Source organism: Pollicipes pollicipes, unplaced genomic scaffold, assembly GCF_011947565.3.
Source record: "Pollicipes pollicipes isolate AB1234 unplaced genomic scaffold, Ppol_2.1 Scaffold_6052;HRSCAF=7182_pilon_pilon_pilon, whole genome shotgun sequence".
NCBI classification, from domain to species: domain Eukaryota; kingdom Metazoa; phylum Arthropoda; class Thecostraca; order Pollicipedomorpha; family Pollicipedidae; genus Pollicipes; species Pollicipes pollicipes.
Window position 1 is genome coordinate 4,123,237 of NW_023596805.1, and position 21,712 is coordinate 4,144,948.

Sequence of the window (21,712 nt, forward strand, 5' to 3'; positions counted from 1 at the left end):
AACGAGTGACTTGCACTAGATTACGGTTTCCCGTCCTTTAACCTAACGAGGTAGGCAGTGAAGCGAACGGATTGTTAACGTGCATTGAAGTTGAAGAACAAAACAGCTCACAGCCTCTGCGGATGGAAAATACAAACGTGATAAACAACGGAGACGACGCAGATTGTGGTCAGCTGCAGACAAGTGTCTGGGCACCGCGCTTACCTGCTGTATGCTCCACATTTCCTCTAGAATGGTCACGTAAACGCGTCTCCACAATAACGGCCAGAACGCGTCGCTCAAAACCCGCACGTACACAAACGGCTCCACACACGCTCCTCCCAGCGCCGAGAACCCTCAACTGTCGACCAAAACAGCAGCACCGGTGGGCACAGTGGCTGACACCGGCACCGCGAGCGCGGCGCCGCGGTCGACTGAGCGGTGCACGCGACTGTTGCCAGAGGCTGTACAGTCATACGCGGTAGCAAGAGCTTGGGAGAAATCTGGGACTAGAACTCGCGTATGACCTGGGCTATTATAAAGGACGCGGATTCCGCGAAGTGTAGTGCAGTACAGTGTGGTGGGACCCTTCTCCAGAACCTGGTCCAGTGTATGAAAAGACGCACCTGTCGGAGGAAACCCCTGACATCTGACGTGATCCTCCGACGCGGCTCCAAACTTCTCATCTGACCTGAACGTCCAACACTTCTTTCATCCGCCAAGAGTCACGCTTTTATGGATACCGACGATTATGGTTGCGTGATATTTTGTGGAGCACCAGTATCCAAACCGCATCAGTATCCAAAGGCCGCAGGTCCAGCCGGGAGCCGCATCGTTAACCACTGCGCCATTCCACCGAAAATAACCAGTTGTATGGAATGACCCAGCGCAATTGCGTCGTGATTTGCAGTGGTGTGGGATGTGTGCATGAACAGGGGCAATCGAAGACACTCTGTGTTACCGACGAGGTGTGTCGCCCACGAAAGGTGAGCACTCATCTCAAAACAGCCCAGCCATCTCAACAGGCTCGTGATCAGTCCCGATCCGCATGTATTCGGAGCTCAAACCGCATGCATTCGGAGCCCAAACCGCACGTATTCGGAGCTCAAACCGCACGCATTCGGAGCTCAAACCGCATGTATTCGGAGCTGTGTTATCGTGCCTAGTTGTTGGTCGTGTCTCAAGCTCTGTCACGGATCAGTTTTGCGGTCACCTTAAAAAGGCGACGCGAGTAAATATCGCCGTTTTATTGATGGCGCCATTCCTACGTCATTGTCCTTTCTAAAAAAATTGTGCCTCTCATTCGATGTTTCTGACAGATGTTCGTAAAAATATGCGACTGACGTATTTTTTTCTGCAACGTTCATGTATTGGAAAACTTAGTTCATTCACTTTCACCTGCCGGCAAAATCTAGAAGGGGCTTCGGGTACACAGCCTAGGCCGGTTCACCTTTTAGACAGAAGCCACTTTTTTGTAAATGGCCGTTTAAGTGAAATGACCACGTATTACACGGCGTCTAATTACACGCTTTTTAAGCACCTTCCCTTCTCCATAACTTGATTGGTGTAAAGGAGTTGTTTAAACATACCATTTTTGTTTTACTTCACCTCTCGTTTGTACGCGAGCTGAGGTGTGGTGACCTAAATACAATATAAATGCCGTAAGCCACCATAACAAATACCCGGCATCGGTTTAACTTGGCGGGGTGCCAACGCCGGCAGCTGTCACTGGGCCGCTCGGTTCGGATGACTCGGTTCGGATGACTCGGTTTAACTTGGCGGGGTGCCAACGACGGCAGCTGTCACTGGGCTGCTCGGTTCGGATGACCCGGTTCGGATGACTCGGTTTAACTTGGCGGGGTGCCAACGCCGGCAGCTGTCACTGGGCTGCTCGGTTCGGATGACTCGGTTCGGATGACTCGGTTTAACTTGGCGGGGTGCCAACGCCGGCAGCTGTCACTGGGCTGCTCGGTTCGGATGACTCGGTTCGGATGACTCGGTTTAACTTGGCGGGGTGCCAACGCCGGCAGCTGTCACTGGGCTGCTCGGTTCGGATGACTTTTCATAAAGGTTAGAATGCTTTTCGCGTGGTCACACAAAAAATGCGCTGTGGGTACAGCCACTTTCGTGATAGAGTGGTAGCGACTCCACCTCGTGGGATGAGTACAGACTTCTGGAAAAAGCCTGCCGTCAGTTTGGCTTAGCACTATAATTAAAGGAGAAGAATAACGAGGTTATTATCCTGCTGTTCAGAGAGCCATTCAAACGTCAGGTGGAAAAAGGCGGTCATTTGAGGCGGTCTCCATGACATCCGACTGTCTAGAACTTGTTGAAGCGTAAAATGCTGTCAAAAATAATGGTGAAATGCTAATAGGAGGCATGGTCTGGTTCCTTATTACTACAAATTTCTTCCAAAAATATTTTCAGATTTAAATTACAGCCTAAACACTAGAAACCCTACAACTTCGCCAAAAGTTTCTGACAGCAAAAAATTGAATAAAAATTGGACCTAGACATTTTTAACCTAAATTTGTAAAATCCAGCATAATTGTTTATTAGTAGTTGGTATTTGTCAACAATGAGTGATAAATATATCTATAGTTAACAGTAGAACTAGCTATATAATTATATGACTTGCTGATAGCTCATGATAGATGAATGATTACAATAGACTAAGAACAGTACTTGGAACTTAAAAAGTACAGATCGTGCTGCACTTCAAGTTAAGATGAGAGCCAAAGGAGTACCAATGGAGACTGGAAACAGGTGTTGTAGCTAGACGAGTCCCATCTCGTGCTATTTGGATCGGCAAAATGGCATTGCGCTGCTACCGTGTGCCAGCACCAAATAATCTTGACGATATTGTGAATATCACGGCTCGAGAAGCGACCCGTCCCACGCAAGACCCTTATTCTCCAGATCCCCTCATTCTGCAACAAAAAATAGATGGAAATTGCACACAAGCCCCTTACGCCAGCAGTGTCGAAAAGAGGGTTTGACAAAACTCCAAACCTTAAATTGATGGAAATGTGTGGTCTGTCGTCCGGAAAAAAGTTATAGATGTCACACCAGCCTCCAGCGTCGACAAGCTGGCAGGAGAATTCAACGTCCAAAAAGACAGACTCGTATCCCACCGGCTGTGATGAAAAATATGGTGCTGGGAATGTCCCAAAGCATGCGCAAGTACTTTGCTATGGAGGCTGGTTTTTTCGTTAAATAAACAGAGAATTTCCCGTATAGTTTTACCTTATCAAAGCGCACGGCTAAGTAAGGTCCACGTAATTTCCTTGCGTTCTGCATTTCCGAGCAACACAAGTTATGGTTGTGTCTCCCTGATTAGGATCAGTGGTTAGTGGGTCGTGTGACAAATTTCCATTATTTGGTCGCGAGGCACTCGTGTCTTCATAGACATTTCTGAGGCCACCATGTTGGCTGGCGACTCTTGCTGAAGATTCAGAACTATGCTCTTCGTATCGTTGTTGGGATTTCTGAATGTCTCGTTGCGAAATGTGCCTCCCTATCCCGGCTAAGCGCTGGATTAATGCAGGTAGTATATGGGTGTTCCTTTCCGTGTCAATTTTCAAGCAGTGTTCCAGTTCCATTCAGTGTACAAACAAGTCAAACATGTATTGAGACATCATTGGGGCATTCAAAGTCACTGTCTTGGCAAGGCAAACGGACAATAAGAATCTACTGATAAAACACAAAATTAAGATGCTGAAAGACATTGAGCGACGGATATTCCTCAAGATGACGCAATAAGGGCACGCACCATCGTATCCAGTGCACCTCATTGGGTGCAAATGTGTACACCACAACCAGCAGGACAGTAATTAAGTAAACATGCACGACACAGGCTTTTTAAAACTGCTGAGCAGGCTTTATAAATGGAGACCTCAAGCAGGTTTTTGGACTTTATTCTTCAATCTCCATCTTTATCCAGTCATTCTCAACTCTTCCATCTATCCATTTCGTTTTCTATCACTCATTTGGAGCGGTAGGAGCTGTCCTGCAAGTCATGCACGACATTCTGGAGATGGAGATAGCACACAGTTTTATCCACTCCTCGAGCAGCTCCTTGCTCAGAAAAAGTGAGATAAGCGCGGCGACCGCCTAAGCTTAGGGAGACATGAAATGCTAAATGCTAAATGTATTACATCCCCAAGTTTAAAAAGCCGCAATAGTCTTTGGAGCCAAGCATATCTTTTGCACGCGCCATCATCATAATATTTACACATGTTAGGCTCACCAACACATAATGCTTTCACGCAAGTGTGGGAAGAGAATGTCCACCAGTTGGCTAAGGTATCACGCAAGGACAGATATGTCACGTTGGCAAAATTGCTAAATTCTAGAGGCGGGGGGAGACGTAGACCATTACTGTACAGAAACGGCACTCGACAGTACTTGCTATGATTACAGTCTAGGAGAGTGATTTGTGCCAAAGAGTGTTTTGAATCTAAATATTCGTCTGAGAGCCAAGAACTTCCGAACTTACTTGTGAGCTACCACCGTCTGTTCTATGGGCCATCATTACCGGGGAATATCTCTCTGTCGATTTTTTTTAAGTAAAGCCAAGCATTATCAATTATCTGTAAAAATCGAGCGTCCGTTTTTCTTTTTGGTTTGCTAAAGCACGTACAGAGTAGAGCAAGGAAAGATATGCCGTTTAACACTATTTAGAGTAAAGTGGCTGGGAATGTTTCCCATATCGTCCACGATTTAATAACAGAGTTAGTCAAGCTTTCTTTATGTACTTCTTGGCATGTTGTTTGCAATTTTTCATCCGCGATTGTGCCATATGTAATCGGTTTATTTGTCTCTCATATAGATGTGCATGCATGGAAAGTAAATAAACATGCATTAGTGGAAAAAGACAAAAAATACACCTGAAGAAAAGAAAGGCACAGGGAGAACCACAGCAGGGAGAATGAGAGAAAGGAAAAGGGCAGTACAGAAAGAGACAGAGACAGAGAGAGAGAGAGAGAGCGAGAGAGAGAGGAGAGAGAGAGAGAGAGAGAGATGAGAGAGAGAGTGAGAGAGACGAGATAGAGGAGAGAGAGAGATGAGGGAGAGAGAGAGAGATGAAGAAGAAAGAGAGAAGAGAGATGAGAGAGAGAGAGAGAAGGAGAGGGGAGAGCGAAAGAGAGAGAGAGAGAGAGAAAGAGAGCGTGCAAAACAGATCGTGGAAGCATGATTAAAAAGTTGAACAGGCACAAAAGTGAACCTACGTAGCAGAGGACAGGTCTTAGCAAATACACTTAAGCAAATGCTATGGAAAATCGGACCCATTATTTACCACCGATCTTGCTGCCGAACTGCACAGCCGCCTCAACGGCCGAATCGAGGCCATCTTGGTTCCATTCGCTATCATCAACAACATCGTCAGGCAGACTTCCAGCCGCCTGTCCAAGCCCTTCATACCGTCCGCTGTGCGTTTCCGTGTTTGTTGACCGGACTGGAAGCGACTGCTTGCGTTTTCGTCCCCTCCGGAACGAGCCCAAATTACGGCCGGGGTGGGTTCTGGCTGGCCTTGGCGTGTGCTCCCCTGAGTTGCTTAGTCTAACACGTACACTACCGGCTCTCCATCTTCGAATGCGGGTCTCGCTGTCACTAGCAACGTCATCATTCCTGGCAGGAGAGTCGCCGTTGTTACTGCCCCCTGGGAGCTTTCGGAAAACCCTCATGTGACTGACACTTTCTGCCGCAGACAGCTCATCTTCACTTAATCCCCCCGTTTGGTCAAAATAGTCATCGTCTTCTTCCACACTTTCGACTGCGTGCTTAAAAGCCCCGGCTTCAGCAGGACCGCTCCTCGCGGCAAAACGGAACGAAATGCGTTTATCATCGAAAACCGCCTGTGGCCGGGAGCTGGATTTCAAAATTTCCCCGCCATTCAAGATGGTCACTTCGTCCTTCCAGTCTCCTTCATCGGCGAAAGGTCGTTCTAAAACCTCCTCTTCCGGCTTAAACAGGTGCGGGCTGGGGATCTCTTTGCCTACATCACTTCCCCCACGGCGCCCTCCGAAAAAGGGATCTATGTGACCCCCGTGATTCACATTTGCGTTGACTTTGTGAACATCACCGATATCGCTGCCGTAGTCTGCCTGACCAGAATCGGTTAGTTCTGGCGGAACCCTATAATCCCTAAATTCATCTTCGTGATTCTCATAGCCGAAAGACTCCCGTGACCCCCCTGAAAAAAGGCTACCGTGATTCACATTTGCGCCGACTTTGTGAGCATCACCGACATCGCTGCCGTAGTCTGCCTCACCAGAATCGGTTAGTTCTGGCGAAACCCTATAATCCTCAAATTCATCTTCGTGATTCTCATAGCCGAAAGACTCAAACCTAACTCCAAGCTCGTGCTCACTCTTATCGGGCCAGAAACTACCACCATTTGGTTCCTCCACCACACTTGAAAGATATGGCCTCTGGCCATCCATTTCTCTCGCGTCCTCGTAATTTGTCCCTATCATTTTTCCCACCTCATCCTCCCCACGCTCCGGTGGTTCCCTTTTATCCCCAAATTCACCTTTGTCATTCTCATAGCCAAGTGGTTCAGCGTCACCTCCAAAATCGTGTTGGCCCCCATCGCGCCAGGAACCACCACCAGCTGGCTCCTCCACCTCACCCAAAAGGTGTGGCACATGGCCATCCACTTCTCTTGCGTCCTCGTAATTCGTGCTCATCATTTTTCCCAGCTCATCCTCCCCACGCTCCGGTGAACCCCTTTTATCTCCAAATTCAGCTTCGCGGTTCTCATAGCCAAGAAGTTCATAGTCACCTCCAAACTCGTGTTGGTCCCCATCGCGCCAGGAACCACCACTAGCTGGCTCCTCCACCTCACCCAAAGGATGTGACACGTGGCCATCCACGTTTTTTGCCTCCTCATAATTTACCCCTATCATTTTTCCCAGCTCCTCCTCCCCACGCTCCGGTGACTCTCTTTCATCTTCGAATTCACCTTCGCCGTTCTCATAGCCAAATGGTTCATAGTCACTTCCAAACTCGTGTTGGTCTCCATCGCGCCAGGAACCACCACCAGCTGGCTCCTCCGCCTCACCCAAAAGATGCGGCACATGGCCATCCACTTCTTTTGCCTCCTCATAATATACCCCCAGCATTTTTCCTAGCTCATCCTCCCCACGCTCCGGTGACTCTCTTTTATCTTCAAATTCACCTTCGCCGTTCTCATAGCCAAGTGGTTGATAGTCACTTCCAAACTCGTTTTGGCCCCCATCGCGCCAGGAACCACCACCAGCTGGCTCCTCCACCCCACCCAAAAGATGTGGCACAGGGCCATCCACTTCTTTTGGGTCTTCATAATTTGCCCCCGGCATTTTTCCCAGCTCATCCTCCCCACGTTCCGGTGGATCCCTTTTATCCCTAAATTCATCTTCTCGGTTCTCATAGCCGAGTGGTTCATGGTCCCCTCTGAACTCGTGTTGGTCCCCATCGCGCCAGGAACCACCACCAACTGGTTCCTCCACCCCACCCAAAAGTTGCGGCACATGGCCATCCACTTCTTTTGCGTCCTCATAATTCGCCCCCATCATTTTTCCCAGCTCATCCTCCCCACGTTCCGGTGGATCCCTTTTATCCCTAAATTCACCTTTGCTGTTCTCATAACCAAGTGGTTCATAGTCACCTCCAGGCTCGTTTTGGCCCCCATCGCGCCAGGGATCACCACCAACTGGTTCCTCCACCCCACCCAAAAGTTGCGGCACATGGCCATCCACTTCTTTTGCGTCCTCATAATCGGTCCCCGTCATCTTTCCCAACTCATCCTCATCATCCTCCTCACCCCGTTCAGCCTCCTCAGTTAGCGCATTGGTCTCAGCTGTTTTCTCCGCTTCGTTCTCCGCGGCGACCTCAACGGCATGCGGAGGGTCGTCACCATCAACGACATCATTCTCTTCCACTTCGGCAGGACCAGTCGCAGCCGCGTGCTCTTCCTGGTCCTCCTGCTCCTCGGACTCCTGTTCCTCGAGCTCCTCCTGCTGCTTGGACTCCTCAGGCTCCACGTGCTCGTCAAGCTTTATGCGCTCCTCGGGCTTCTTGTGCTCCACGTGATCTGTGCGTTCCACGTATTCCACGTGCTTGCCATGTCCGTCCCCGTGGACGTAATGAGGCTGGAGCAGGTGGTGGCTCACGTAATGTGCCGGATCCACGCCCTTGTGCACCGCGTACCAGTAAGCCTTGATGAAGTCCGCGGCTCGCTCTGCGATCATGATAGTGGCGGCGATGGCGTCCCCGGACGTGATGGTCGGCATGACGGAAGCGTCGACCACCCGCAGACCGCTCACGCCGTACACCCTGCCGGAGGCGACCCGGGGTCAGGTCAGGTCAGCTGGTTTACCCGGGGCGGGTGTCAAAAGCAGCAGCGGCAATTGACAACAACGAGGTGGACAAACATACAACTGACAGGTAATAAGCGGCCGTGGTGGACGACCAAACGCCTGACAGGTAGCTGACAGCCGTGGTGGACAGCCAGACAACCTGAGCCGGATGTCCACCGCGCCTCGCCTGCCCGGCCGCCGCACTCACCTCAGCTGATTGTCCACCACGGCGTAGTGGTCGTCGGGAGGCCCCATGGCGCACGTGCTCGTCTCCTGCAGCATGCTCTCGGGGAAGACCCGCGAGCGACAGTCCCACCAGTCGGGTCCGCCGGCCGGGTGTCGATAGCAGAACGGGTTCTTCTCGTTGTTGAGCCGCGCGCCGAGGCGGAGAAACGGCGGTGCCAGTCCGATCCTCTCCGCCAGGCGGCCGCCCTCGCGCAGCACCGCCAGATCGTGCGGGTCGTCGAAGAGGTTGAGGAAGATGTCCGGGTGCTGGAAGGGGTTGCCGGAGCGGAGGAGGACGCGGCCCCTGCTGCGAGGACGCAGGTTGACAGGCACGATTCTGTAGCCCGGCTTGTCCTTGTACGGCGCGAAGCGCTTCCACAGCTGCAGACGGAAGACGGGGGGGGGGGGGGGTCACGTGGTGGTTTATTGCATGGCGCCAATCGCGTCTTGCGCGACACACTCTGAATGGCGACACCGTAACCTTTACTTGCCCTACATACACTGCTTCGCCGTAACTGGCGGGCACGCATATAGATGGCGCCACGATGACTTGAGGGCTGTCCGTATGGAAGCAGATATGGTGGTAACATCTGCTGACAGAACTGTATCAGTAACTATAACTTATGGAATAATGACTATAGACGGCGCCACTGCAACTTTTGTGGCGCTAAGTATACAGACAACTTAGCCATATGTATATGATATATGATTACCCGGTATATGATTACTCGCTATGATAAATGATACCCGGTATATGATGTTGTTGTATTTTTGATACATACTTTTTATATTTTCTTTGTTTCATTAGATATATATATATATATATATATATATACATATATACTATATAAATTATGCACACACACATATATATATATATATATATATATATATATACACGGAATGGGTAGAGCTTAGAGTCCCCGTGGGTGCGGCCTCGTCCCCATTTTTTTCGTCTCCCTCCCCTTCCCCCACTAATAAGTCCCAATCACTAGAAAAGGGTCGCCGAAAACTTTTAGCTGCAAGAAAGCTCGACATACGTGAAGAAAATATCGGCTGCGGCCACTCCTTAAGGGCGCGGGGACAGATGGGACAGCGGGGACCCGCCTGACTGCTTCCACCCACCCCAACCGAGGACTCAATGAAGCTCCGTCCCGAAGTACCGAGGACGCCACAGCAGAACCCACGCGTATAGATAGCGCTACCGGCTGTATAGATGGCACTGCCGTACCTTCTTGGAGATGCCGATTCGATTACGGTCAAACTTGCCGCCATCGGTGGCCAGCTGCTCCGGCAGGAAGAGTAACTGCAGGTCCGGCCAGTCCATGTGGTAGCTGTCGTTGTTGATGCGGGAGCTGACGAACCCAGTCGCCTCCAGAGCCATGTTAGATGTCAGCAGCCCTGAGGGCAGCATGTTGGGGATCAGTTTGCGTAAGGTCGGTATGTTTGAGGTCAGCAAGCCTGGTGGGAGTGGCAGGGGAGTGTCATGTGTGGTTAGAGGTGGCTAGATAGGAAATTACTGATGAGTTTAGTGTTCACGGTGTTGACGTCTAAAAAGTGTGTGAACACAATGCATAAACTCACTCATGTTCATTCGTAAAAATGATGCAATGCACTGGGCTCATTTCGCCCTTAAAACCGATACAAATTCCAGCGATTAATTCCAACATCTTGCAGAAGCTACTGTAAAAGTGGTCTCACATGACGTTGCCTTGTTCTCTAATGCCATCCGTTTCATAGACTAAAATGTGGCCGGCATCTGTGGCCCACAGCAAACGTCAGCAAATTGTAACTCCACCTTCTCTCTTATAGATGTACTTGTTAATACTCTTCCAGCTTAAGAGGTCCTTCACGTCTTCGGCGGCGCCCTTGTCCAGGACAAAGTCAACTCCACCGAGACCGAAGTGGCTCTGCATGTTCTCACCGACCCCAGGCAGGTCGTGCAAACAGCGGATCTGTCGGCGACGGGGAGACGGATCTGTCGGCGACGGGGAGACGGATCTGTCGGCAATGGGGGAGACGGATGTGTCGGCGACGGGCGAGACGGACCTGCCGGCGACGGTATTGGGGCTGTCGATTCACTGCGAAGGCAGCTAAGCATTGGTGGTGGCGAGACTGCCGTGTTTGGCTGTGGCTGTGGCTGTGGCTGTGGCTGTGGCTGTGGCGGTGGCTGTGGCTGTGGCTGTGGCCGTAGCTGTGGCTGTGGCGTGGCGGTGGCGGTGGCGGTGGCGGTGGCGGTGGCGGTGGCTGTGGCTGTGGCTGTACTGTGGCTGTGGCTGTGGCTGTGGGTGTGGCCGCCGTGAGAGCGGAGTACAGACAGTGGCATTTCTTTTTCGGTAAAATGAAGTACGCGTGAAAGGCAAATTCAGTAAAGTAGTTTTCGCGGAAAGGTAACGGGCGGTTTCGAAGGCACATAAAGATTCTGATTCTGAGGAAGATGTAGATGTGGAGTGAGAGAAAGAGAGAAAGAAAGAGGGAGAGAGAGGGAGAGAGAGAAGGAGAGGGTGAGAGAGAAAGAGAAGTACAGCGCACAGTTCACGAAATCATCACAGATCACAGCTCAAAGACGACTGCGAGTGCGGCTCAGCTCCAGGTCTCCCTCACTATCCCCAGCTCCAGCTCTCCCTCATCCCGTCCCCAGCTCCAGCTCTCCCTCACTGTCCCCAGCTCCAGCTCTCCTTCACCCCGTCCCCAGCCCAGCTCTCCTTCACCCCGTCCCCAGCCTCAGCTCTCCTTCACCCCGTCCCCAGCCCAGCTCTCCTTCACCCCGTCCCCAGCCCCAGCTCTCCTGCACCCCGTCCCCAGCCCCAGCTCTCCTTCACCCCGTCCCCAGCCCCAGCTCTCCTACACCCCGTCCCAGCCCCAGCTCTCCTTCACTCACCCCGTCCCCAGCCTCAGCTCTCCTGCACCCCGTCCCCAGCTCCAGCTTTCCTTCACCCCGTCCCCAGCCCCAGCTCTCCTTCACCCCGTCCCATCCCCAGCTCTCCTGCACCCCGTCCCCGGCTCCAGCTCTCCCTCACCCCAAACTTCTTCAGCTCGTTACACGGTCCGACCCCGGACAGCTTCAGCAGATGCGGCGACTGGAAGGCCCCGGCGCTGACGACCACCTCCTTGCGTGCCCACGCCACGCGCCGCTTCTTGTGCTTGAAGAACTCCACGCCCTTGGCGCGGCGCGTCCGCGGGTCGATGATGACGCGCGTCACGTGCGCCCTGACCACGATGTTGAGGTTGTCTCGGTGAGAGGCTGGGCGTAGGAAGCCACGCGCCGTCGACCACCGCTCGGCGTTCAGGGTCGTTGTCTGGTGCAGCATGAACCCTGCCGGGCGAGGCTGCGGTTGGCTTTGGCGGTTGTCAGGGTTACGATTGATGAATTCCGTTCAGGGTCGTTGTCTGGTGCAGCATGAACCCTGCCGGGCGAGGCTGCGGTTGGCTTTGGCGGTTGTCAGGGTTACGATTGATGAATTCCTCATCGCTGGTTTTGCAGGGCGTTGTCTGCTGCACATGCGTGTCTTTGTGCGTACCTACACCAAAAGTCGCGCAGTTATGCATTACGTTCATGAAATACATGTATGCATGTCAATGTGCGCGCAGTAGGCACGAATCACATCTTCGTTTTCTCCATCTGCACTGCTACAACGCACAACGCTAATAACGTGAATCACAGGACTGTGTCGGAGCTGGAGGCTGGATAATGAGAAACCCTGGGCCGTTTGCCAGTCAGCGCAATAAATGCGGGAATATTCATCCAGCCACCGCTAGCCATTACACATATCGGCGCTGTCCAGTGTCCTCGTCTGCATGCTGCCCGATCCATGTCTCCCTCGCGCCAAATCTATCGAGCAATGACACCGACAAAAATAATTACGACAGTTTTGGACGAGCCATTGATGCCCACCTCCCAGTTCACCCCATCAATACATGCACTCCTGCACTGTCCCTGGCTGCGACTCCGACTGCAGAGGTAGCTTACGAGACTGGCTCTCGCCGTTGATGTCCCCGATGTGGAAGCCGACATCGGCAGCCGACTTCAGGAAGATCGGAGCTAAGCTGGTCACGTGTCGTGGGTTCGATACCTTCAGGCTGCCTCCCACGCCGTGGTACGCTGAAATGTGTACGTCACAAACAATAGCAAAAGTAGCAAAAATAGGCATCATGACGACGTTGACAGCTCGCTCCAGTTCATTGAAGGAATACAGATACTTGAGTACGATAGCTGACTAGCATCATATAGATAGCATGATAGCCGACCCGGAAGCCAACAAAGACGGAAACTGCTAAGTAACTCCACTAAGACCCGAAAAGCCTGGGATCCATACACACCAGCATCACCTTCTCTGGTGAAGGGCTACTCACGGCTCCTCCGCAGATGGGGGTCCTGGTTGTCCTCGGAGCGGATGAAGTAGGGCAGCACGTGCCTGTACCCCCAGCCTGCGTTGCCCCGCTGCTCCCAGAGGTCAAAATCGTTCTTGTTGCCTCGCACGTACATCAGACGACCGAAGGCTGACATGCCGCCAAGCATCTTCCCACGCGAGAGCTTACAGGTCTGAAAGGCACGTGCCCCGATTGCTACGCTCGGGAATCTCCACCGCCTCGTCCTCAGCGACACTGTGCTTGCCCGGCGTCTCACTATCAGCGCCATTGAAGTTAGGAGCCATGGTTTTTTATAGCCTTTTCTAGTAGGGACCATTAAATCTGACGATGAGGGCCATTTTGACTGGGCTCGACACGAGGATTGTGGAAGTGGCCGTTACTTTAACCAAAAGCGGACAAAGACGAGGGTAAAATTCCGCGTTGCCGATATTCTAGATTGAGTACGCGCTCTGACCACATCAACGTTGCTTTTTTTATTTGAGCGCTTGTAAAGAGCTTGGACACGGTCCACGCACGTCGGGCATATCGGTCAACAAGCACATGGACATGCAAATATGCACACGTAATTACGTGGTCCACCCCTGAGAAGTTTTTGCAATGGTGTGCCTTCGCCAAAGAAAATTTAGGACAATTTAGGACAATTTAGGAAAAGCGGTTGGAAAAAATGCGGCTTCAGCGGCCCAAGCCAGCCTGGCCATGCGCCACACGTTCTAGGATATAACAACTTCGAATGCATTGGTCTCAGTTTCCTGCAGCTTCCAGCAACAAACGCACAATGCTTTTAAGCGGTGCTGTTGGGATGCTACGGTAATTATTTACAAGTTGCGTGACTTTGTGTTATGTAGGCTGTAACGATGCAATGTGAACAATTCATGCTGCGTTATTCGACTAACATGGGGAAGGAAGATCTGCTAATCACGAGATGACACGGTGACGGTGACAAATTCGAGGTAGACAAATAATGCGCCTGCGGCCACTCACTAAGCAATCTCATCACTGCGATCGTATCACTGCGATGTCATTCTTGTCTGACCCATAGCAATATATACTCCCAGCAGCAATTTCACATCCTGGCTGAGAGCGGTATGGCATGAAAACTACACAGGCGCATAGTCCAGCTCATTTGGACAATGTCCAACCAATATGCCGCTGTTCTGATGCTTTGATAGCGGTCGTCGAAAACCACCCCAAATGCATTCATTTTTTCCACTGAAATGGCCATGGATTAGCATCCAACCAATTTGCAATCGATGCCACTCAAGACTTGGTAATAGAACAGTATGTGTGCGGTAGTGAATGTCTGTTTACAAAATAGCTATAGGGACTAGCACTTAATGCATTGACAACAGCCATTTGCGATGAGTTTCGAAACGCATCTACCTGCATTCATTTTAGTTTGGGAATCATAGGCACGACAAAAACTCTCATCTTCTATAACGCCATGCACCCTATGCCACACAAGCGTTCTGCTGTTTGTTAAAGATATTATATTCAACAACGCTGGTATTAACGATATTATATTCAACGCTGGTCGGCGCAACAGTGTGACAGCGTCCGACGCTGGTGAAGTGAGGCCGGGGAATGGTTTCGCTGTCAAAGAATCGATGCCGACACATGTTCAAAGCTCCTAGCCCGCTCTAGACGACTCGACGCTAATCGCCATGTGCCAGACTCGGCCCATGCATAAGTCAGCATCATGCGAGGGTGTACGAATTGAGAAGCATGCAGGGACAAAACCCATGCGGAGGTAAATTTTTATTAACATCATATTAGGGTAAAAGTCAGCTTTCATGGCGAATGAGGGGGTGCTGTCTGTGTCCCCAGCCCCCAGCCACCTTCCACCATTTTCATAAACATGGCAGTCCATTAGAGCTCAGCAAATTTGATAACGCCAAGGATTGGACTGGACTGAATGCTAAATCCAGGAAGGCAATAAGAATGGCTGGATTACATGATGGCCAGCACGACTGGATTGGCTTGGATTCGAGAATCTCAAGATAAGTTAAGAAACGACGCATGTGCCGACACACGATGAATTTTGCGTTATCTCTAAGATATTCCATAAATGTGATCGGCTCATGCGAAGCACGCAACAACGTCCGTTGACCCTTCCAAAACTGCACTCAGAAAAATCTTAATTGCGGAAAACCCCTATTTCGGAAAAATAAAAATAATAGGCTTTTGGAAAAATACAATAACTAAAAAACATTTCGAAAATTTGCATGAAATATATACAGCAGTGGGGTATTGGAAATAAAAGTGTGAAAATACGGCCCAATGGTCCGATTTAATTTAAAAGTGATAAACTGTATTGCACCGGAGCATGACAATTCAGTCTATCAAGACCTCTCTCATTCGCCTACCTCCTCGCGAAGTCCGACACAGTACCCGTCGTCCTTGACGTTGACGAAGCGCCAGTCGTAGCGACTGGAGCCGTACACCAGGTTGGTGAACATGGGCCACTCAGTGTAGGCCGTGCCCACGTCGCCAGCCTCCAGCAGTAGCACGGAGTTCCGCCGGTCCTCCGACAGACGGGCGGCAAGCACGGCGCCCGCCGTGCCGCCGCCGACTGGCCGCAGGCACGCGTGCATCGGTCAGAGGTCAGAGGTCACGACATGGGTCAAATGTCAGGTGTCTCGGGCTCGCTGGTCACGAACGAGGATTTGATGTCAGGGGAGGTGCTGGAGGCTGTAAGGCACGCATGTCACGTGCTACAGGTCGCGGTGGACGCCTGAAGATCCTTGATTGGAGTTTAAGGTCAACTCAGAGATCATAGTCATGACAATAACAATTAGAGGTCACAGATCACAGGTCATAGGTCTCCAAAAAAACTTGTAAGTCACATAGCGTTAGCGGCAGGGCACGAGCCAGAACGATTCGTGTTCAAAATAATTATAGGTCGCACCTAAGTCATAGCTGTAAGGAAATAATCACAGCACAGTGGTCAAAGGTCGCCAATTAAAGTCTAGATGTCACATGCGAGTCACAGGCCTGAGGACACACCTAACGTGATAAAAGTGACTTGTCACAGGTCTGGGAGACACGTGCACGCCGACTACAGCTTCACCTGCCAATAGATCCTGAAAACACATGTAAAAGTTTTGAGATATATGACCTTGTGTTTTTTGCATTCGAATATCATTTCAGTGTCTTGGCTTCCTCTAGTGTCACAATCTCACACGCTGAATGTCGAGGGGAAACGTAAACCTCTGGGCGTCGCAGGGACCTCAAACTGCTGAGTGTTGTGGGGGGTTGTAGACCACTTAGCGGCGGCAGACCACTAGGCGCGGGAGATCGTAAACCACTGAGCATCGCGGGGGACCTTAAACCACCGAACGTCGCGGGGGACCGTAAACCACTGAACGTCGCGGAGAAACGTAAACCGCTGAGCGTCATGAAGGACCGTGAACCGCTGACAAACACGAGTGACTTATGCATTTGTGTCATCCATGTACTTTATAAATTGTTAGCATACATCAGCTGCATACACCAGGCATTCTTGAATGTCATGGCTTCCTCTTCGCGTCTGCGCGTAGGCGCTACATGTTAGCATTGTTAGCGCTTGCTATAAATTCGTAAGCTGTTGACATTATTCGAGTTGTAACACAGCAGTAATAGACTTTTTCATCGTAGAAAAAACAGGGGAATGGAAAGATTTAAAAACTGTTAAAAATCCTAAGGAATCGAGCAGGGTCGGCAGGCAATTCCGAAATTACTACTGATCTTAATTTCGATAAAGGCATATTGCCGAAGAACCAACGCTTCTATCTCTCCATTGTGCTGGTTTTCAATGAGAAATAGGGCTATTATATCTGTCTTATCTACATGCATAGTGTACCTCGCAAGTGCACTCAACAACTTTCTCGAGTTATTATGTCATGTGTGATTCTCGCAATACTGATCTGAACAAGATTACTGCACTTAAGTAGGCCGACTGGACGTCCAAGCACGGAAAGCTTTCCATGGAGACTGTCTCAGCTGATCAGCCGGTTCAACCGGTTCGGCGGCAAGCTTGACCCAAGTGAAAAACGTGCCCCTACCCCACATTGAATAACGATTCGGCGTGTGGTAATGGAGAGAGTGTCGTGATCGGGTGCATGCAAGAGTTTAATTGGCTGTGACCAAACGCGATGAATGTCAGTTGTCCGACATTGTGCCTAAGGAATTTGCTACATGAGAAGCGATGGTGTGTGTTAATGTAGGACACTTAACATATCTCTTGCGTTAGTAAGCAGAGGACAGAAGTGGTCAGCCACACCACTCGTAACTGTAGTATGGTTTTCGTTGGTGCGCGGAGAACAGTATTGATCGACCGTACCACTCGTAACTGTAGAATGGTTGTCATTTGGCTCGCTTTTGACTCGCTTTTGATGACCGGGCTGTGACAAAACAATGCTGCTAATCAAATTTTTAAACGGAAAAATTTACTTTCAAACGCAAAAATTCTCAAAAACAGGGTTTTGGAAGTTGGGGAGAGAGCCACGAGCACCAGGCGTCGATCACCACTGCACCACTGCATCACTGCACCGCCCATTCGAGAGAATGGACGGTGCAGTGGCATGCAATGGTGCAATAGCACTGGCAGCGGTAGGAGCACAGGAATCCTTAGCGCGTCATGCATTCCAAGCCTTTGAACGTGATATGTTCTGTGCTCGGTTGACTTGTCATCGATTTCATGCCAGAAATTGCGCTCATCGTTTTGGTGCACGTGCCCAACGACAGCTGACGACGAATACGAATGTGAACGCCATGGCTTGACGCGGACAACCGACCGCGGGTTTGATGTGGATTGAACCACAGCCTGCCTGATCATTTGCATTCGGGTTTTCTGTTCTGGTCGTTGCTGGTATAACCAAACAGGACACGAAGCCAAAACAAAACAAAAAATCAAAACTGTCACGTCATTTATAAAGCCCCAAACAGCTAGGACCCTTCTGTAGCCACACTCTGCCGCGGAAACCGGGTAACTGAAAGTTCTGGACGCGGTGGGAATTGACCCGATCCCCCCCCCCCCCCCCCCCGAGTGCACTCACCGATGATGAAGTCGTAGACATCCTTGATGGGTTTGTCGTGGTTGATTTTGTTGGGGTTATCCAGTGGTTTGAACATGGCCAAACCAAGCAATCCAGCGGTTAACACCCTCAGGTTCTTCGCGATAGCCATGTATTTTGACCCCATTGCTGTTGGCGGTGGCTGCTAGGGAGAAGCTAGGGCGGCTACTGGGGCGGCTGAGGCAAGGGCAGCCAAGGCACGCTGCAGGTCGCGTTTGGCTGAATCTCGAAGCTGTCCACACAGGGAGCAGAGCAGAGATTCACTTACGATGGTGAGCAAAACCCAATAGCTTCAGTGGATGGTGATGAGGCCCAGCTGTTTCCGTGCATAGGGAGGCAGCAGCCTTTGGACCAATGACATGAGCAAGGGTGGGACAGTGCTTTGAGCGTTAAACGTGTCAGTGGCTAGGAGTGTCTCGACTTTTGCCGACAAATGCAGCCAGATATTCCGAGTAAATGGACAAAGTGCTGCCTGGGTTTTACAGGCAAACTATCTGATAATGCTCTGTACGCCGGTCTCGCTTAGTTCTTCTGGCCCTGAAAAGAAAACGGTAATCATCAGATATAAAAGGATCAGGCTGTCCCAGGGCAGGCTAGCTGAAGCACGTAAGGTGGGTGTGGGCAAAGAGTTAGGTGATAACCAAAAAATGATAGCGTTGATAGACAATGGGCGCAGATAATCAATTTCGGAAATGGCATGATCAGCAATAGACAAAAAGTACCGTGGTCCCTGAATGATCAACGCCAGATTGTGCTATGCCTGCGATGCATCGGCCAGTACGGTCCATTGTTCCAAAAACTCGACATATTATCTGTCGCAAAAACGCCGTGCGGAGGATCAGTGATAAGCAATAAAAGCTGGGCTGTGTCTCGCTTTACTTGTCATCGCTACCATGGCTTGTTTGTGTGTACGCTCAGAAAACATTAAAATGTTATTTATCGCTGCTAGGTTGTGTTCAGACTTGGTGCTCTTCAAATACACGACAGCCCTGTTTTACTGCCTTCAACTTAGCACTTGGCCATGAAGACAAAATGGCCGACAAAATGAAGACAACATGACAAAAAAGAACATATGGAACTACTGGCGTCACCACGTTTTGATCCCATTTTACGTGCGGTTTTTCTTCAGCGAAGGATATTTTCCGCCGCCAAAAGCGTGATTTGACGGCGATGCCCACCCGAATTCATTTGACACTGCTGAGGTTCATGAATTGGGTACCAAGCGCTCCACACTAAACTACTGCCAAAAATTACTCATTAAACTACTGCCTCGCACTGTTTGTGACTCCCTGGCTAGCTTAGAAAAATGTACCTCATGAGCACGTAAGCGGCGTTGGTTTCCAGCTCACCTATAAACCCTTTAGCCTCTCCGAGGTGTCCAGGGTCCGTCCGTCAAGTAGTGGAGCGCAGCGTTGGTGCGGAACACTGGCAGGCACCGTGGATCACAGCGGTGGTTCACAGGTCACTTTGCGCTGGTCCGCCGCAGTCGCAGCTGATCACCCAGCGGGATGCCAGCCTAGCAGTGAGGCCTCTCAGGTCTCAGGTCAGGTCAGGTCAGGTCCCGTCCAGCCAACAATCCACGATTCGGCGGCCTCCGTCCAACTTCAGAGCGTGGAATGCTTCCGCATAGTGTTCATTCTAAAACAGCACCGGCCAACGCTTGGACGAGTGATGTTTGGCCTTCATTTTGCGCTATTTCCAGCCGCGTGCCGTCACTTGTGCCTTGCTCCTGACAGCCGACCTACCACCGTCCACGATCGCTTTCAGGTGACTTCTTGTCACGGACTGGCATCCAGCACGCTGTTGACAGACTTTCTCGAGAATGGGGACTTCGGACCTCACAGCGACTGGCCGGTTCTCGATTCTCGGTTCTCGGTTCTCGGTCCTTGGTTCCTGGTTCTCGGTTTTCCGTTCTCTGTTCTTGGTTTTCGGTTCTCAGTTCTCAGTTCTCGGTTCTCGGTTCTCGGTTCTCGGTTCTCGGTTCTTGGTTCCCGGTTCTCGCTGGGCCCGGCTCGGGCGCCGACAGCTGACTGCCAAGCGTGACCGGAGTCTAACAAACCGACAGCTGGGGACGGCAGCGGTTTATTGGCCTCGCAGGGGCGGGGCGATTGGTGAAAGGGTGCGTTCAACTCCTGGAAGTCGTATCGAAGCAGGCATCACGTACGTTAATGATACGTGTGATGTATTGTGGACGTGGTCAGGTGGGATAACATATGTTCAAACAGTCAAAATGTGACGATTATTTACGGCTTTACCGTTGAAGGGTGTGCAGTTCAAAATGTCCTGGATTACTTCGGATATCGACGCACTCAGCTACTTCATGCGTCCAGGAAGTGAGCTGCGTACAGTTGCGTGCAACGAGCCATTCAAGGTGCCTCGGCCGCTTTCCTTGCAAAGTGGTGCAATGGCTCTCCCTCGTCCTAGCCCACGTTGTGCCACTCTTTGATCACGATGCCCTGCAGTTTCGTCAAAGCGAAGTCATACCCGCAAGTCACTGCAGGAGGGTATGGATAGGTAAATGAATGCATTGCATACATACAATACATACCTTATGTGACAACAACGCTTACTACGGCGCACTAACTCATCATGTCAGAGCGCTGTTCGTCAATAAATTGACCCAGGCAGCGAAAACCTCTTAAAGATAAGACGATCTTATCGGCTCGATCAACGAGTGTGTTGCAGAAGCAAAAAAAGGCGGCCGTCGCTCAGCCACGACAGAGTAATGATTGCTACTCGTTTTTCATGCAGGTGCGCAGGGACATAGTGAGAATGGTCCGAACTGGGAGGAGGATCAAAGCTGGCAATGTTACCAGGGGACCCAAACAGTCCAGTTTTGCTGAAAGCTGATAAAACGACTACAACTTGAATGACGCCACACAAAGGGTTTTGCATGCACAGCTGCTTTCCATGTTTGGGCGATTTTTTCTTGAGCGTTATTGTAACTTAAAAATGAAGCACACAAGTGGTTCAGCCAATTTTTCTCAGCCACATCACGAGTGTACCCGTATCTAGATAATTTGCGACGCTCAGCTAAATGTCTTAGGATAAGCCAGCTGACGCGGGTAAATACCGAACCATCTGCTCGGGGACGTTGGCTCAAATTTTAATAAGGGCCACATTGACCGGATTGCTTATTTTGGTACGCAAGTAGCTGTGATATCCCAATAGAGTTAGATGGTGTGCAAGCGGGTGCAATAAGTCACAGGGGTCGTGCCGAGAAGAAGATATGGGAGAAGGTCGTCACCTGCTACATGGCGACGTCTTAACGTTGTTTCAAACACGCATCTTGCCCCATGAAATTCGCACCCCTTGCATGTGCTGCTGACTTGCAGTATTGCCAATTGCAAACAAAGTATTGCGATGTTGGGTAGGCAGAAAATCGTCCCTATTGGTGTTTTAATGACTTCCTTAATATCAAATATCCCTCACCCCCATAGGATCCTGCACCTACCATTGATTTCGGAACTGTGTGCATCCATGTAATTGGGTTCAACATAGCCGCAACATCGCACTGTAAAAGTATGAAGAAGATTGTATGCGGTAGGTACTCGTAATATATTTACTGATTTGCTATGAAAACGAACGTGCATCCCTGTCCGTGCTCCTGGGAGTGCCGCTAACGTGTTCCGAGGTTTCCTCGGAGTAAGAAAATTAGTTTACGCTACGTGTTTCTGTTTAAGGTTCAGCCTGTCAGCTGGGGCGTCCGGGGGTGGGCAGTTTCTCCCCCCCCCAAAAAAATCC

The 21,712-nt window shown here is 50.6% G+C and overlaps 1 protein-coding gene across 1 annotated transcript in view; it reads right to left on the bottom strand.

The window, feature by feature from the left end:
* The window catches only part of LOC119104708 (glucose dehydrogenase [FAD, quinone]-like), a 44,433-nt gene extending 26,407 nt beyond the window's left edge, over positions 1-18,026 (bottom strand). Inside the window, exons 1-9 of the mRNA XM_037228424.1 lie at positions 17,951-18,026; positions 15,281-15,486; positions 12,900-13,089; positions 12,517-12,648; positions 11,567-11,862; positions 10,375-10,501; positions 9,778-9,947; positions 8,530-8,927; positions 7,710-8,298 (exon numbers count right to left, since the gene is read on the bottom strand). Coding sequence (XP_037084319.1) covers positions 7,710-8,298; positions 8,530-8,927; positions 9,778-9,947; positions 10,375-10,501; positions 11,567-11,862; positions 12,517-12,648; positions 12,900-13,089; positions 15,281-15,486; positions 17,951-18,026 — 2,184 coding nt within the window. The remainder of the gene's footprint in view (positions 1-7,709; positions 8,299-8,529; positions 8,928-9,777; positions 9,948-10,374; positions 10,502-11,566; positions 11,863-12,516; positions 12,649-12,899; positions 13,090-15,280; positions 15,487-17,950) is intronic.
* Positions 18,027-21,712: the final 3,686 nt, after the last annotated feature.